This window comes from Camelus bactrianus, chromosome 7 (genome assembly GCF_048773025.1).
Source record: "Camelus bactrianus isolate YW-2024 breed Bactrian camel chromosome 7, ASM4877302v1, whole genome shotgun sequence".
NCBI lineage: Eukaryota > Metazoa > Chordata > Mammalia > Artiodactyla > Camelidae > Camelus > Camelus bactrianus.
Window position 1 is genome coordinate 51,257,793 of NC_133545.1, and position 18,902 is coordinate 51,276,694.

General features: G+C 36.7%; 2 protein-coding genes across 3 annotated transcripts in view; one reads left to right on the top strand and one right to left on the bottom strand.

Moving 5' to 3' along the window:
• The first annotated feature begins 277 nt into the window (after positions 1 to 277).
• Positions 278 to 18,902, top strand: part of ANKMY2 (ankyrin repeat and MYND domain containing 2) — a 33,189-nt gene continuing 14,564 nt past the window's right edge. Inside the window, exons 1-4 of one of the 2 annotated variants that reach the window (XM_010967152.3) lie at positions 278 to 569; positions 7,404 to 7,468; positions 12,412 to 12,550; positions 14,236 to 14,334. In XM_010967152.3, the coding sequence (XP_010965454.2) occupies positions 503 to 569; positions 7,404 to 7,468; positions 12,412 to 12,550; positions 14,236 to 14,334 (370 nt within the window). In that variant the 5' untranslated portion in view covers positions 278 to 502. Of the gene's footprint in view, positions 570 to 7,065; positions 7,157 to 7,403; positions 7,469 to 12,411; positions 12,551 to 14,235; positions 14,335 to 18,902 lie in introns of those variants that run through there. The other variant, XM_074367391.1, reaches the window with a different exon arrangement.
• The window catches only part of LRRC72 (leucine rich repeat containing 72), a 79,315-nt gene continuing 61,833 nt past the window's right edge, over positions 1,421 to 18,902 (bottom strand). The window contains 2 exon segments of the mRNA XM_010967151.3: positions 1,421 to 1,659; positions 1,834 to 1,950. The gene's annotated coding sequence lies outside the window, so the exon portion shown is untranslated.

Below are 18,902 nucleotides of genomic sequence, written 5' to 3' on the forward strand. Positions count from 1 at the left end.
AATGAAAGGGGGTGTATAGCGAGACCCAGGGACTTCTGCACTCCCTAAGCAGGAACTGCCGAACACGGAACTTCCAGACCCAAAATATAATAATTCAGTGCCCCTAAATATCTGAACCGGAAAGGAGACGGTGGAAAACATGTAAGAGGCATTTAACCACCCCCCACTCAGATTTTCTCCACTTGGTTGTTCCTTCCCAGGCCGCTCCAATGGGAGCGTCTCGCTGCCGTCTTTTGCAGCTCCTCCTCCCAGTCGGGCCAATGATGCGCAGGGGGCGGAGACTACCGCTCGGCCTGCACAGACCGCCTGCTCGGCTCGCCCGAGCTCGCCTGCTGCTCGCCAGCCCGCGGGAGGGAGGCGAGAATTCGAAAGCTTCCGCGGTTGGCTACTCAGTGTCCTGGTCTCAAGTTGCCTAACATTGTGGTTGGCGTTCCTAATACGGACACATCGTTTCTTTTTAATACTTCCAAAGAAACAGAATAGCTTCAAGCTGGCGGGAGCTATGGTTCACATAAAGAAAGGCGAGCTGAGCCAGGAAGAAAAGGAGCTTCTGGAAGTCATCGCAAAAGGTGTGGGTGCTGGGCTGCGGCGGGGGCGCTGCCAGCCTGGCCCGAGAGGGGAAGGGGGGGCGTGGCGGAGCTCGGGCGGCGCCCCAGGCCCGGCTGACCCTTGCTGGCGATTCTGCGAGGTTGGCACTCTGACTGGGAAACAGCGCTTCTCCCTTTGGTCTGGGGTCGTTTGCGGGGGGCGGAGAGGTGGGGAGGGAGGGGCTCTGTTGGGACAGGAGCGGAGGCTGCAGACGTTCGTCTACTAAATCAGCTTTTGGAAGGGTGCACATTTCCAGGCACCACCTCAGATGATACTGAGCGAGCCGGGCTGTGGGCCTCAGGATGTTCATCCTTCAACCATCCGAAGGTGATCTTGAGTACAGTCTGTCTTGACGATAGTGGCCTGAGAGTTTCAAATTCTTAGACGGGTGTCTAAAGGGCCGTTTCGACTTCCGGAAGCCGAAAGATCTGGAGCCCTCCTGGCTGTCCCCGCCCCCGCTTGGGGGGTGGAGAGAGCTCCTAAGGAGAAGGGTTCTTTATAAGGGCACAGAACTAGGTCTGTACTTTGCTGCATTGAGGGTTCTGCGTTCAGGGCCGTCCTGGCTTCCTTTCAGAAGCCCCCGGCTGACCAAGAACTCTCAGAAAAGCCGAGAGCTTGCGGAGGCGTCCACACAGCTAGGCGCACTTCGCAGGGGTTCGATCTTTTGATCGCGCTCTTCCGCGCTTCCCCTTCCATTTCCCCAACTGAAGTCCCACTTCCGCCGCTCCAGGTCGTAGGGTGGCCCCAGGGACGAGCCAGAAGCCATGTTTCCCCCTCAGTCCCCGAGCGGACGTCCCAGAAGGGTTCCCTACTAAGGTCCCGTTACCTGGCAGGTGACAACAGCGTGACAACGTGGCTTCTGCACCGTCACCACGCGATGGAGATGAGCGTGGGAATTACGGGCATTGTTAATGCAGTTGTTTTAAGCTCAAGCATGAGCTTGCTCTCCAAATGCCGAGAGCAACATAGAGGCTTCCCAGTTTCCAGTGTTCTTTATTTCTGAGTAGTCAGGCTCAGATCCGGACCCCCAGAGAGTAAGGCAAAGTTATCCTTCATACTGACAAGAAAAGTCTATACGTAAAGGAGAGAAAAAGCGAATTTAAACTCAACAGGTGCTGACCTCATCTGACTCAACAGTTTTAAATCAGTCACAGCAGTGTATTTGTCATGATAAAGAGTTCTTTGCCTAGAACTGTGGGACTTGGAGTTGGTGTAAATTGTTTGTTCTGCACGGTTTTCACTGACCTGTTTGGCACTGCAGTCTTTGTTCTGCCTGTCTCTGGTTAATTTCTCCATGCCTTTGGTGGCTCTGGGATTCAACTCAGCAACCATGTGAGTCTCAGCTCTGTGCCAGGTACCGTGCTGGGCAAAAAAGGAGACAAAGGATCAACTTACAATCCACCATGCATGCAAATTCTGTTTTTAAGCTGTCCAGAGCTATCACTTTCTCTCAAAAGTGTAAACAAGTGAGCAGTCTTATAAAGTGTGTCCCTTCTCTGAAAGGGGCAGGTGGAGTGGAGGAGTCTGTGGTTATATTCTTAGGTGTCCACCAGTTTTTATTTTTAAAGATTAAATAAAGGAATCAATAGGAATCTAGCCTGGTTAGTGCTGTGATTTTTCTGGGCCCAAATTGTGTATCAAGTTGCATAGACACTGTGTTTCACCAATTTAATCAGTCCAGCTGATGAGAAAAGACGTGAGATAGACTTAATATGTGATACGTTCTTGTCAGGTGAAGGGCTGTGGGACATCACCATACTCTTAAAGAAAAGTAGTGGGAGATAAGAGAAAATATCAACCATAGCCATCCTTTACTGAATGTTGTTATGAGTCTGGCATAAGTCTTAACACTTTGCATGTATTGATGCATTTAATCTTGATGAGCCAGGAATTATTTTTAAGCTCCAGCATTATGAGCGATAGCATAGGATGGTGGTTAACCTTGCAGGTCTGATTTAGAGTCCTACTTCAGTCATTTGCTGGTGATGTTATGTCACCTTGGGCAAATTACTGTTTCTGAGCTTCAGGTTGTCTACCTGAAAAATGGTACCCACCTCACAACATTGATACGAAAATAAAATGAGCTAGTGTATGTTAAGTGTTTAAGATATTATTTCTGTTGGCTGTTTTTGCAAATATGGCAGTTCCTATAGACGTGAAATGGAGGAACTAAGAAGTTAAGTAACTTGCCCAGTGGAACACAGGTATGAGTGGCCCAGCAAAGATACCATATGGCCATTATTACTAGAAATACGCTGGCCTTGAAAACAAACTAAACAAAACAAAACAAAAATGAAAAAAATGAAACCAGCACCATAGCATCCATACCACATCATACTCACTTTGAGGGGCAATTTAATTTTAGCAAAACATTATCATCTGTCAAGTTAAACTGCAAATGTTATTGATGTTGTAGTTTTGTGTGCATTTAATATGTAAAATAATTTTTGGTTTATACCTGAAGAAAGCTCATAAACAAAATTTATATTTGTACTCATAAGAAGCATTTTTTTAAGGCGGTGGGTAGAGTTCTTAAATTTTTTTCCCCCTTTGGTTCATTTCTCAATTTTGAGAAGGACTGGATTAGTCAGTACTAGTACCTGGAACTAACAATAAATTTTCAGCCAAGTGTGACCTGTCATCTTGGCCAATCTGAAATAAACTCAGCAAAATTTTGAGTGTCTCTTTTCTGCCAGTCACTGCTCTCCAGAAGTTAAGCAGATTATAAGTGGATCTTAACAGTCCAGAGAATACCACATGCTACTGGACACTTTTAGAATAATTTCTTCTTCTAAGTGGATTCACATGCTAGATATTCTACAGATTGTTTATTTGTTAGAATGCCAAGAAGACGTTCCAGATGAAACTGAAAAGCTGTTTCCCACAAATCCATTTAAATCACAGTCAATGACAGCATTCATTTGACAACATTTCAGAAGAGAGATGTAATCACTGAAGCACTTTTAACTGGCTTATATTACTTGTAGATCTACCCTTTCTTTTAAGTCCTGATATCTTTTTCATTAAACACTGAGGAAGCACTATTTTTAAATAAACTAAACCTTCTTTAAGGATATAAACCAGAAGGTCCTTCATTACTTATCTTATTTAATACTTGAAATCACTGAGATCACTGTTGCTGACTTAACAGGAAAGTAATGTACTTACTGTTTTTTGTTTTTTTTTTCATTACTTGTGTAAAAGGAGCTGTGAAACAGGCTTGGACAGTAAAGTTTATTCTACCAATTTTATTGGAATAAAATTAAAGTCTGATAAGTGATGCATATTTAAAGTGTACACCTTAAAAAAATCAGTTGTGACCTAAGTATACATCCATAAAACCATCACTACAATCCGGATATTAAATAGTTCACCCTCAAAAGGTTCTTCATGTCCATTTGTAATCTGTCACTCCCTCCACCCCTGTCTCCAGGCACCCACTGATAGGTTTCTGTCACCATTGATTAGATTTCTCTGTTCTAGAATTCTATATAAATGAAATTATACAGTAAATATTCCTTTTGTGGGGGGCATGACTTCTTTCACTCAGCATCATGATTTTGAAGTTCATCCATACTGTACCAGTAGTTTGTTTCTTATTTTCTTCTTTTATTTCTTATGTGTGGGTATACTGCTATTTGCTTATCTGGTTACACTGATGGGCATTTAAGTTGTTTGCAATTTTGGACTACTAAAAGGTCCTGTTCTAATATCCTCTGTAGATGATAATGTTCTTTCTAACATCTTTGGCATGTAGAAAGATTCAGGTCTGCTTATAATCGATTACAGCATTGAGTTCAAGGAAAAATTTAACTCCAAAAATGTAGTTACCATTAACTATATGACTGGGCAGGTTTTGCAACTTCTATGGGCTTCATTGTTGTCATTTACAAAGCAACAGGTCTCTTAGATACTCTAATTTTTATGCAGCGATTCATAATCTAATTTAAAGCCATCTTGTTACAAAGTCTAAAAATAGATATGAGAATTTTAGAAACTTTACACTTAAACAGACTCACTATTTCAAAATACATGTTGTAATTAAAAGTCTCCACTTTTAAAATCCATTTATAACTATTTATGATTAAATCTGTAGCCATATATTATTTTAAAATTCAGACACTTGGATAATTTTATATAGGGTATCACTTATCCATAAACATTACAGCAACTAATAAGTCAGATAGTTTTTAAAATACTTAGATATAAAGTCCTTAAAACACCCTATGTTAGGAAATCCCACTAAATGACTGAAACCCATAGATACCCAAATTTCATGACTATCTGATGAATTACTGGAAACAGAATGGTCATGTTTGCTTGTTTATCCCATTTTGTTTCTTTTGGCTACATTTCCTTGTCTTCAGTAGAGACCAATGGTCCCAATTATGAATCCATGAATAACAGGATCATCTAATATGCACTGAGGTGGTAATCTGTGCCTGGCACCAGGACAAGCCCTTAGTCCCAAGAAGCCTATAGGATGGATGTTATTATAATCTGCCTCATAGATAAGAAAACTGAGGGTTTTATAGGACTTACTCAATTTTATAGTGGTTCTGAAAGGGGCTATGGTGTGGTAAAAGAAGGGACAGTAACAATGAGAATATCACTCTTAACATCATCTCTTCTTTGCTAAAATGCTGGTCCATTCACATAAGTCATCAGGGCCACCCTAATGAGGCAAGCTGGTTATTTTCTTCTCTGGTTGAGCAACTTGAGAAATTCTCACAAGGGAGACAAATCACTAAATGTTATTTTCATCAATTGTAGTTCTATTAATTTTTGCCTTCAGTGAAGATAAATGTTGGCTCACTTCACATCCCCTTTATAGTACTGCATCCCCTCACTCATCTTAAGAGTTTGTTAAATCAGATTTAACACATTTCTTTCCTAGAGTAAAGCAATTAATCTTTTAAGTTTAATTGCAAAATACTGTTTGAAAGTCTACTATGCACAGTAAGGAATGACAAAAAATAAAAATCCCTCTGTGTGAGCCTGTGTTTCACATTTCCATGCTATTCTAGACCTTCCGTAGTTTCCTACTAATATCACTAAATTAGGAACACCCAATTAGAAATCATTGCAAGCTTTTCCTCTTGGGATATGTTGCTCATCTATTTTCCAGAATCTGTTTTCTTTCTCTAGAAGCCCAAACTATTTCAAAAAAATTTTCTTATCCTGGTCCCTGCATTTCAGAAGACTCACTGGTAGTTTGTAGTATGTGAGTCAATGCCTCACCTGTTTTTTTTTTAACTGCCCCCTGACTGGACAGATTTAACATATATTGTTAGCCATCAGGCTAAGCATTTTGTAGAATTATTGGCTTATTCTCTAATATGAGCCAAATGTTTACGATTGTAATCCCCCTCCTTCCGCTAACATGTTGTAGGCTCTGGCATGATCACAGTCCCTACGGTTTCCTCCCTTTACTGGTCAGGCGGAAAGTAACTTCAGTTATTCCTCAGTAAATAAAGGGATTCCACTGAAGCATCTTCCTCAAGGGAAACTGGGATGCAGGAGTTTGTTCTGCTGTAATTCCTTTCTAAAGATTTTGAGAGTCTTTAATGAGAAGCCCCAGGAATGGATGTGCTTCCATGTAGAACTTGTCTGCATGCTTGAAGGCTTTCCCCTCTCATTCTGTAGCCATTCAGCCAGTGATACCATCTGCCCTCAGATGAAGTACGGAATCAGGCAAATGGACTGTTTTCAAAATAGCTGCTGTCATAATCCAGGGGCTGGCAGATCACTCACTTGACATTTCCCCAGCTGAGCTATTTCTCCTTTAGTCTAGGAGGCATTCTTTTGTCTCTCCCACTCTGTTGGTGATGGGCACTCAGATGCCTAAGAAGCAGGTTGGGTAGAAAGCAGCAAGCTACACTCGATTCTGCATTCCACCCTTAGCTCTGGAAGGTGAGCAGAGTTTAGCACCTTCTTGAACTGTAATTCTGAATTTAAAGAAAAGCAGTAACTCCTAGTTGGGGGATGCATCTATTATTTGATATCCTTTAAAGAGAAGAGGCTTATCTCATCCTTTCTCCCTAAGAACTTGGCAATTTCATTGTCCCCTTCCCTGTGAAACCAGAAATTATTTGGCAAAGTGTGTGGCTGGCTCTATTAATGATGATAATAGCTACATTCTCTCCGGCAACTACTTGCTTCTGTCAGTATGCCTTCCAGAAGGCTGGAAAACCTGATGGTTGTGGCCCAATTACAGAGACTGACCTGCAGGTTTACATCAGATGATTTCAGTATGAGAGCCTGAATACAAACCACAAGGCACTTTTTTTTATAGTTCTAGGCTTTAAAGATGTATTTACCTCAGCATTTCCAAACTGAGAATTCTATTATAAGCATGCCATCAATTCACAGGGCCTAGTGTTGACAAGGTATATAAATACTGACTGTATTTTTGAACTCCAGTTTTTACATTGATTGCAGTTTAAGCTTTAGATGGTGGATTGGACTAGATGCCCTTTACGATTTGCTTCACTATTAAAAGTCTTGTGCTTTGTGGTTATTGTATTACTGCCAAAAGGAAAATGTGGCCAATTTAATATACTCTAAGGTCAGTGGAAGTAAAAGCAAGATGGAACTACTTCAGTCTCTATGAATCTATTCTTCTGGATAACTACTTTGTGGAATAAATAATATGTGATCGCTGCCTTATATCTTAACAATCTAACCCAAATCATCTTAGCTTTACAGATAAAGTTTAAAGTTTAAAGTTTGTTTCCTTGATGTTAGATTTTTTTTTTCTATTCTAGAGATAAATAACCTTACTTTGCATTTTCTTTCTTTCTTTTTTTCTTAAGGTACTGTCCAAGAAGCTGGGACACTATTAGCCAGCAAGAATGTTCATGTCAACTGCCTGGATGAGGTAAAATTTTAAATATTTCATCAAATGTTTTATTTCCTACAAGGATTGATAATATATAAAATCTAATAATAAGAATTGCTTTCTAGCATTTGTGCTCAAGTTATACTAATCTCTAAACCAAATGTCAGCAGACAGGTTACAAAAGACAAATAAACATGTAAAAACACATTTAATTTCATTAGTAGTCAAGTAAGTGACAGTTAAACCAAACTATATCATTTCTTATGAAGTGTGGGAAACATAGGACTTTTTATATGCTAGTGGGTTAGATGTAAATTGGCATCACATTCTGGAGAGAATTTTAGAATATTTGTCATTTTTAAGTGGGCATACCTTTGATACAGCAATTCTACTTCTAGGGAAGGATAACTGAACGTAAACTCAACTTTCTAGATCAATTGTTATCCAAAATGACTTTCTGAGATGATGGTAATTTCTCTTCTGAGCTGTGCAGTATGGCTACCACTGGCCATGTGTGGCTAGTAGCTACCCCTTATACAGGACAGTTCTAGTACTAGAAAGTTAGCTGAATTTCAGTTTCTCATGCAGAAAAGGAGGTGTTGTTAACCCTTTACCTATATATGGGTAGCAAAATTAATATCAAATATAAAGTTTAAAGCAAAGAAAAAACAAGATGGAGACTCTTTCTTATAGATTAAATCAATAATCCACCAAGAACATACCAGCCTTAAGCCTTCACTAATAAGCTTATAAGCTTTGAGGTTCATAAATAAAAAGGTAGAATTCAAAGGAGAAATCTGTAAGACCACAATAGCACCTTTTAGAAACCAACAAATTAAGTTGAAAAAATATTTAGGGGACAGAAAATTTGGATAACCTACAGTGTAGGCACTGTATATAAGACAGAAAAAAACCAGTACATCTCCTTTATATGTGTAACATTGATAACACTTGGTCTGTGTATTATACTATTTTATACAGGAAATTTTTAGCTAATTTTAAACAAGCTCACCAAATGCAACATAACACTGAAAATAAACCAAAAAATCCAAAAAATAAAACCTATAACCTGAATGTTTTTTTTTAATTCTAAATTGTTCTTGAGTAAAAGAAAAAAATGGAAGTAGGAATTGCCTACTATTTACAACTGAAAACACAACATTTATCAAAAGCTACTGTTTATCAAAAGCTCTGTTATGTGGCCAAAGTGATATTCAGGAAATTTTGTAGCAGTTAATATTGTGCTTTCAATTTCTGTAATATTCTTAGGTTTCAACTCATGAAATTAGAAAAAAAGAGTAAAGTATACTCAGAAGATATAAGAAATGAACTAAGAAAAATAAAATGGAAATAAACATTTTAAAAAGCCATCAAGCACAAGTAACAAAAGAAAAAATTAAAATTAAAACCTTTGATACTTCAAGGCAAACCATCCAGGAAGTAAAAAGATAACCCACAGAGTGGTTTTATAAATCATGTCTGGTAAGGAACTTGTAGCTAGAACATATTAAGAACTCCTACAACTCAATAGTAAAAAAAGACAAATAATCCTATTAAAAATGGGCAAAGAATCTGAATAGACATTGCTCCAAGGATGAGATACAAGTGACTAATATGCAAGTGAAAAAAATGCTCAAAATTAGCTGCCAGGGAAATGCAAATCAAAACCACAATTTAAAAAAAACTCCCAATGCCACTTTACACCTAGTAGGATGGCTGTAATAAAAAAGATAGATGATAACAAGCATTGGTGAGGATGTGGAGAAATTGGAACCCTCATACATCACTGATGGGAATGTTAAATGGTGCAGCTGCTCTTTAAAACAGGTTGGCAGTCCCTCAAATGATTAAACTTAGAGCTACTATATGATTTAGCAATCCTAGGTATATACCTAAAAAAAAAAACATGTATCAACACTAAAACTTAAACATGAATGTTTAGAGGCACATTATTCATAATAGCTAAAGGTAGAAACAACCCAAACATCCAACAACTGACAAGTGGATAAGCACAATGTGGTATATCCATGCAACAGAATATTATTCAGTCACGAAAAGGAATGGAGTCCTGGTGCATGCTTCAACATGGATGAATCTCAAAAATACTCTGCCAAGTGAAAGAAGCCAGTCACAAAAGACTAAATATTATATGATTCAATTTATAGGAGATGTCCAAAATGGGCAAGTTCATCATAGAGACCAAAAGTAGATTAGTAGTTGCTTACAACTGGGCCAAGGAATGGGATGGGGGATGAGAATGACTGCTAATAGGTATGCTGTCTCTTTTGGGTGGGACAAAAAGTCTAGAATTGATCGTGGTGCTAGTTGCACAACTCTGCAAATTACTACAAACTATTTAAGTGTTCACATTAAATGAGTGAATTGTATCTCAATAAAGCTGTTAAAAAAGAAAGAAAAAACAAAGTCACCAATTTAAGACCAAAAAAATAGACAAAATTTGGAAAGTATAAGCAAGAAAATATGTGTAAATACCAAGAAAGTAAGAGCATAACTGCAATTATAAAAGAAATTGTCATAACTTTTTTGTTTAAGCCAGTTCATTTGAAAACTCATATAAAAGCAGTGATTTTTGTAGAAAAATTTAAAGGAACACATCTATCACATATAGAAGCAGAAAAACTGGAATAATTAAGGAAGATTTGTGTAAATGTATTTAAATGCCAGCTACCTTCTAAAGCTACAAACCTGAGTAAGCTTTACAAAACCTTTGAGGACCATTTAATTCTCATTTTACACAGCTTGTACCATGAGTTCATAAAAAGATGGGAAGATGCCCAACTCATTTGATATAGTTAGCATAATGCTGATACCAAAAGAGGAAGAAGCAAACTATGGGTTCAGTGCACTTTGTAAATGCAGATGTAGAAACACTATATAAAATATTAGCAACTTAATCTAGTAGTATATTAAAAGAATAGAAATACATAACCAAGTAAGGTTTCTGTAAGAATGATAGGATGATTCAGTTTAGGAAATCTTTCAGTATAATTCTTTGTATTACAGAATAAAAGAGAAACAAATATGATCATCTCAATAGATACTATAATGCATTTGATAATTGTAACAACTACTGAGGGTAAAAACTCTTAACAGATTAGGATAGAATGGGTCCTGTCACTCGATAAAATAAGTTTGTAGACAGTAGGAGTATAGCTCAGAGGTAGAGTGTGTGCTTAGTATGCCCAAGGTTCTGGGTTCAATCCCCAGTACCTCCATTAAAATAATAATGAAATTTACAGAAGCCTTCCACAAGTATTGGCACCCAACATAATGTTAAAACATTAGACTCACTCCCATACTTAATGTTTAAAACTTCGAAGTACCAGGATCAAGACTAGGAGATTCCTGGAGATTCTGTGAATGAGCTCCACACAGATTCTTGAACACAATGCTCCCCTCCCCCAAAGGGTTTGACACTTGCTCTCCCTTTACTGGAGCATTCTTCCTCAAGTTATTTACATCCTTTGCTCCTTCCAGGGCTTTGTTCAAATGCTACCTGCTCAGAGGGACATTTCTTTGTACTTTTAAAATAATCTCCTCTTACCTTCTGGCATTTCCTCTCCCTGTTACTCGACGTTATTTCTCTACAGCACTTACTATCACCATCTGCCTTGTCACCCTACTAAAATTTAAGTGCTGGGGACTTAGACTGGAGGGGCATGGAATTTGTTCTCTGCTACCCACAGTGCATAGATCTGTGTCTGACATATCTTAGTCAATAAACACTTGCTGAATGAATGAATACTGTATTTAATGATACAGAGTTGTAACTGAATAAACTGATATTGATAAGTTCTTTAAGAATTATAGGAAAGAAACTTTAATTATTTTTAGGGTCATCAGTAAAGTTTTAAAAACTGCTAAAGTTTTCATCTCCTTATCATTTCCCCATTACTGCTCTCAAGAAACTTTGACTACTTGTACTGAAACACTTGTACAAAACACTGCAAAAACTTTGACCACTCCTCTTGTACAACCACCTGAAAGGTCCCAACCTCCCTAAAATTAATTCTCACATCAACAACCCTCTGATAATATTGATACCTTATGTTCATAATAATAGTCTAGAATCATCGTGAACAATTCAAATTATGTTAGTATGCTAAGATTTGCTAAAGAAGAGATTATATGCGTTAGAAAGGTTTTTATCCGAAACAACTTTGAAATTCCAGTACTTAGAGAGTTTATCTTGGGTTCTGAGAAAGTTTACTTGCAGGGAATTTCTAACTTAGGTAGTCAGCATATATGGTTGGATGTTTCATTGAATATGGACAAAACGTATGGTGACTAAACAGTGTAGCCTGATGTAAATATTACTGTTTTTCTATGACCAAATCATATATATAATCAAAATATAAAATTATTTGGGGGAATCTTTGTTTGAAAAATGAGAACATTTTAGTATACATTTCCCACATCTTATTTTTCTCACTGCTGATAATTCATGGAAATTTCAATTCAATTAGATATGACTGAATTCAGTTAATAGCTTCATAATATTCCATGTTATGGATATACTATACTTTATTCAACTTTCCCCTTGATAAGCATTCTATTGGTTTTAAGGTTTTTCTTTAGTTTTTGTTTGTTTGTTGTAATGCTTTTCTGTCTGCTTGTTCATTTGTTTCCCCAGGAGCTAAGTATGTGTAGTAGAGGTGAGAGTCCTGGTAAATTTGAGTTTTGGTCCTTGCCCTGGCCATTATACTAGTCATGTGAGGTTGGGCAATTCTTCTCTGAATCTGTTTGCTAATCTGTAGAAAACCTCAGGTAATAAAACCATCTTTTTTCCTCAGCAGTTTATGAAAGATCTAAGTGGGGAAGTGAGTATGAAAATACAGATTATAATGATGATTTTAGTAATTCATGTTTATTTTATGTTTTAATTTAATTGCAGGAATTGTTCATAGATGGGGAAAGGTAAATAAGTAAAATTAATACTTTTTTCCTCCTTTTTATTAAAGAATGGAATGACTCCTCTAATGCATGCTGCTTATAAAGGGAAACTTGATATGTGCAAATTACTTTTACGACATGGAGCTGATGTAAATTGTCATCAACATGAACATGGATACACAGCCCTCATGTTCGCCGCACTTTCTGGTGAAGTTTTAATACTTATTCTAATATATTAATATTAGTCACCTATGCAAATGTGTTATAAGTATATGTATATTTTAAAATGAAATCCATTTTTGTTATGGTAATTTTAAGATCACATCTTATAGGAAGAACTAATGAGAATTAGTTTTGAAAAGCTGTGGTGTGTGAAATATGTTACATAATTGTTGATGTTTCCTTGGTTTTTTAAATCACTTGATTCTTTGCATTGACAATATATTTTGGGTAGAGTCGTGGAGCTGGATCTATTCTTCTTCTAAGTTAGTTCCTTTGATGTTCTATATTTTTATATTTTGAAGTAATATGAAAACTTTTTTGTTCCCTTGAGAAAATAGCTGCTTGGATAGAGTTATTTGTGTCATTGACATTTATGTACTAAATATGATGATCCATTTAGAAACTTACTGTGATTCATGTTGCTTATAATTTGCTAAAGAAAGACAATTGGGAAATATCACCTAAAATTAAGTTGAATTATCTATACTTGTTGCAGTTTTTTAAGAAAACAAAGATGTAGTATCAAGCTTTAAGAGCAGTGATCTCTATTTTTATAATCCTGGAACAGGAGAGCATGTCTAAGTGTAACATAAAATATAGAATTCAAAAAGGACAGCATTGCCTGATTTGATTACATAAAATCTTAACATTTGCATATGTAGAAAATAGAGTCACAGTACAAATAAAAACTAAGGAAAATAATTACTGCATATCTTAAAGGGTCATATCATTATATATGAAGAGGTCTATTAGAAAACAAATACTACAGTAGATAATTGGACAGAAAATTGAACAGAGAACGAAAGAAATACAACTGGCTAATAAACTTAAAACACTTTCACCAATAATCAAAGGATTGCAAACTAGAACAGCAAATGATAATTTTTTGCTTATTGTATTGAAAAAAGTTAAGAAGTCACGGTGCCCAGCATTACCATAGGGATTTTTTTGCACTGTTTCATAGAGTGCATATGGGGCAATCAGCCCCACCTTGCTGGAAGGCAGCCTGGAAAAATGCATTTAAAATATGCATTATCTTTGATCCTACAGTGTTTTCCAGGAACTGTTCCTAAGGAAATCATAGTTCAAACTTGCAAAAATTAATGGAAAATGCTACTCACTGAGTATAGCTTATAACAGCAAGCGATCTGTAACGACTCCTTTAGTGAAAGAGTGCATGTAGAAGATCTACAGATGTTTAGGTAGGAGAAAGTGCAGAAAGATAGACCCCCAACTGTCAGTAGTTACTGCAGGGCCTGTAGGTGTGAGGGATGGGATGAGTTGGTAGGTATTAAGTGGGAATTTTTATTCATTTTATCTTTTTTTGTCTTTGCTTTTGACTTTTTTTTTTTTTTGGTTTGTTCTTACTTGCTACTAAGTGTTACATAGGAAAAACATATTCTGTCTTGTTAAAAAAAAAAAAAGTGATACTCAATTCCATACCATTTTTGTTTTACTTGATGTGTTTTGTAGAAACTAAGGTTAATTTCTATGTGGGTTCTATGGCCTTTTACTTTTTACTGTAGTTATGAATTGTATTTTGGAAAAAATGAAATTATCCACAAAATGGACATCTAAAACTAAATGAAAAGAAGTGTACAGATTACTTAAAAGGGGGTATTTGAATTGTGGATGCCTTAATTTTAACAAATGTTTCTTTTTAACTCTAGGTAATAAGGACATTACGTGGGTGATGTTGGAAGCTGGTGCTGAGACAGATGTTGTCAACTCTGTGGGAAGAACAGCAGCTCAGATGGCAGCCTTTGTGGGTGAGTTTTATGGCAGTTCTACAGTTGGTTATACCCAAAATCTCCCCCATGGAAAAAAATTGCACTCAGAGTGCAAATGCTGTCCTGTTTATTTTTTTTAAGGCAAATGTTTACAATTTTGTCTAACTTAATGAAATACCTAATGACACTTTGGAGAAAATGAAGAAGCTAGTTTGAATCTCCACTCTGAGATAGGAGAGTGGTGAGGCCATTTTTGTTGCCGTCAAATGCTTGAATGAGAGTATTTCTCTAAGGAAATAGTTTAACCTGATGTTTAAGAACAAGAACTGTGGAGTCAGCAATTCTGGGTTGAAATTCTGGCTGTGCCACTTAATAGCAAGCTACTTAATGATTCTGACCTTCAGTTTCCTCATTATAAAATGGTTACATGGTTATTGAAAAGATTAAATGAAATGATAGCCCTAAAGAGCTTTACATGTAGCTCTCAGTAAATGCTATCAGTTATTCTGTTAATAATAATTATAACAATATAGGCAATGGAATATTACTCATCCATAAAAAAGAAATAATGCCATTTGCAGCAACATAGAAGGACCTAGAGATTATCATACTACATGAACTAAGTCAGACAAAGACAAATGTCATGTGATATCACATATATGTGGAATCTAAAAAAAAGGAGATCCAAGTGAACTTATTTACAAAACAGAAATAGAAGCACAGACACAGAAAACAAACTTATGGTTACCAAAGTGGGAAGAGGGGGAGGGATAAATTTGGAATTTAAGATTAGCAGATACACACTATTATATATAAAGTAGATAAACGACAAGGACCTACTGTATGGCACAGGGAACTATATTCAATATCTTGTAATAACCTATAATGCAAAAGAATCTGAAAAGGAATACATATTTTATATATATATATATATAAACTGAATCACTTTGCTGTACACGTCGAACATTGTAAATCAACTATATTTCAATTTTAAAAAATGAATAGAAAATAATTACAACAATGATTAAGAAGGAGCATTAATGATAGTACAATATACAGCTGCTTCTTTATCATCCTAATCAACCACAAACATTTATTCTGTGTGCCCAGTATTTCTTTGTGTGTTAATCCTGTTACTTGGTATAATACAGGGGGTTTAGAAGAGAGTGGGAATGAGTACTTGGCATTTGGTATGTTGGCCCCCCTGAGTTGGCAGTTAGGAGAGCCCATTGATAGAAAAGCAAAGATAGACGTATCTGATTTATTGGGAATGTGGTGAGTGGCTTTGTGGGGCCTAACAATTCATTAAACAAATACTAATGAGTATCACTCTAGGTACTGTGGTGAGCAAGACAGAGGGTGTTCATGCATCCATGGCACTAAGAGGCTAACAGCAATGACAGTTCCATAGAAAGACATCAAAGAGAGGGGTCTTCTCCCATTCTAAGGGAATTTAGAAAGAGAGAAATTACATTTAAGGTGAGATACAGTAGGAATTAGTCAGATATGGGGGATGTTAACCACATGGTGTTAAATTTGATTACTTAAAACTAATCGTGGGTACTGTTGATTAACTCAGACAGTCACTAAGTCACTGTGACAGCTCCGTGAGAGCAAATTTTCTTGTTTTATTTCAACTCAGTTTCAGGAAAGATTTGCGAAAAGTATGGCCTTCTTGTGCAAACATCAGAGAAATATTTATCTCCTATAGTTAGGGGCTCCCTTGTTGCCATCAACTCGCCTCTAAGCTAATTTTGAGGGTGCCAGTGTAGGGAGAAAAGAACATTAAACTAAGAATCATGAGACTTATTTTATTTCATGTCTACTCCTAATTATCACAAGATCATAGGTGAATCCCTTCACCTCTGTGTCCCTGGTTTTCTGATCTGTACAAAGAAGCCAGGGAATTAGATGATCTGAAGTTCTGTTTAACTCTTAACAAGTTTCACTATGTCCACAATGTAATAAAATAAAGTTCATGTTGAGGGTGTAACTTCCCCCAGGGCTGGAAGTGGAGTCCACTCTTTCAACCACTAAACACAATGCTTTTCTTTTTCTCTTTTTCTTACTATTATGATGTTAATAAAAATCTAAAGTACAACTGTCCACAATCCCATCCTAAAATAAGGGTAATGTCTTCATGCCAATTTTAATCTATTTAGACTAACTTCATAGGCAGAAAATTACATGGCACCCTTTCAGTTGACATTATATTTCCCTTATAGTTAGTCTTATTAAAAACTCATTCTCCCCCTTTTTTTCCCCTCAAGCAGATCAATGTGTCTACATATATACATGCACATGCAAGATTTTTGTCATCTTTTAAAAATGTGGTCATTCAAACATATCCCTTGCAGCTTGCTTTCTTCACCTACCAGTACACCATGGAACTCCCTCTCATCTTAGTAGGTGGCTCTGTGTGTGTGTGTGTGTGTGTGTGTGTGTGTCTGTCTGTCTGTCTGTCTGTCTGTCTGTGTTTCCTTAATGTGATTAGCCTGGTCATGTTAGAGTACATTTTCTTTCTCCTTTTATTAACTTGAAAGATCAAGGATGCTTTTCCATTCTACTAGTACTTACTCTTCTAGTCACAAAGCTCTCAGATAAACTCATATTTCTCAGTTATTATCTAGAAGCAAGAACAAAACTATACCCTGTGCCCCACCCTTAAGGTATTGTATTTGCCCATTTATCAACTCCAATAAGATGAAATCCTTATGACTGTTTCTCCACATTCCTTGTTTCCCTTGTCAGGCAACAAGCCTTTCCTTTCCTCCTCCACCACTGCCACTAGCTGTGAACTTTGCTGAGAGAGTTGAGACCTTTTAGTAACGATATGTTATTAGTGTCATTCATGGTGGGTTCTTTCTCCTTCCGCAGTCCTCACCGTCAGCAGTATAATTTCTCCGTCATGCTGTCTTCACCCATTTGGATTAACTATCGCTGCTGCCGAGGGCTGTTCTCCACTCTCCTCTCTTTTCTCCTTGCTCCATCTTGAGATCTCTGTTCTCATTTAGGTTTTGGTTACAGGACCTTCTGAGATGGTATGTAGGTTATATATTGTTTGAAACCCATCATAAGCAAAGCTATATTTTTTTCTCTGAAGTGCGAGTTGTATATTGGCTAGTTTCATGATTCTTGTATCACTGCGTAGAACTTTACTGCCAGCTTTCTAAATCCTGGTTTTGCAAGTGAGAATTTGATTTATTTTTCTTTGCTAACTTTTCATTGCTCATTCTGGAAGCGTGTTTCATTCTCAGTTTATCCTTGAAAGTAAAATAACGTATATGGATGTGTCTAGTTGTGTGTGTTGTCATTAATCCTGCCTAGGACTAATTTTGCTGACTCAGTGAGCTCATTCAGTCTAGAATACTCAAGTCCAGTGAAAGTAATACTGGGACAAAGTGATATACTGGTCCTCACCTGGCCCCCATCCCCAGCATTTATGGTCTATATTAATAGTACTGTTTTATTTGTATGTATTTAGAATTCATAAATTAAAAAAAAATAAAACTGAATATTTAATAGTTTCATGTTTTTAATTTAAATATAAATTAAGTAAAAATTTATATTTATAAAGATAAACTTTAAATATATGTATCACTCTGCTATAAATTATTGGCAGATTGGTTAAAATAAAATACCAAAATAACCTAGCACTGCTGCTCTCCCTCTGAGAATGACCACATTCTGTTTATGGAATGTGTATCTCTCTAAGTAAACTTGCTTTCAGTTAAAAAAAAAACAAAACAAAAACCTAGCATTACCTAAAATAAAAAAAATTAATCTTTAAAAAAGTAAAGTAATATTTTTTCCTTCTCACAAAGGTGCAGTTTGTGACAGTGCCATTGTTAGATAGCCAGTATTTTTATGTACAAATATTTCCAACTGCTTACAAGGCATCTTCTGAGTATACTAGTTAGGGGACTGATGAGAAGATGTAGTCACAAGTCCGTATTTTCCTCTGATCCTTTTACCTTCAAATCTTCCTATGTCAATTTTGACGTGTTTAGGGGGTATTTTAGAGCACCTTCCCCCCCTCCGTGGAACATCCCTGTTTTTCTTGAACCTAGATGTGTTTTAAGAAAGCAGTGCAGTTTGTCTTCATCTTCTCTAGTTTCTTCACATATAGTTTTAAGTTCCCGCACACAGTTATCTCTGTTAACTTTGATGCTGTCATGTTTGTATCAGGCTTGAGTAGGAGACTTGCTTGATTGACTGTCATTTTTCTCCTTTCTTGAAGATGATGTAGGTAGAGATGATCATTTTCTAAACGGAGCCCTTCAGGTTTTTAATATTATCCTGTTAACTGTTTGATTTGTCCTCAAGATATATAGATATGGAAATTTCTGGTTAGGAAAAAATAAAGAACTGGTGCTTCAGCACTTAAGAAGAGCACTGAATACCAAGAATGATACTGTGGTCATTACTAAAAGTTCCCTTCAAATCAAGGATGTGTTCTTCTATCATTTGTTTAATTATTAATTCTTCATCCGTTTCTTTTTTTTCCTGGATCTGTTTTTTAGCTCTCTCATCTCTTCCACGATGCTTTTTATATCCTAATTTTCCCCTGTTTGGAGATATTTCATCTATTTCATCTACATCACTAT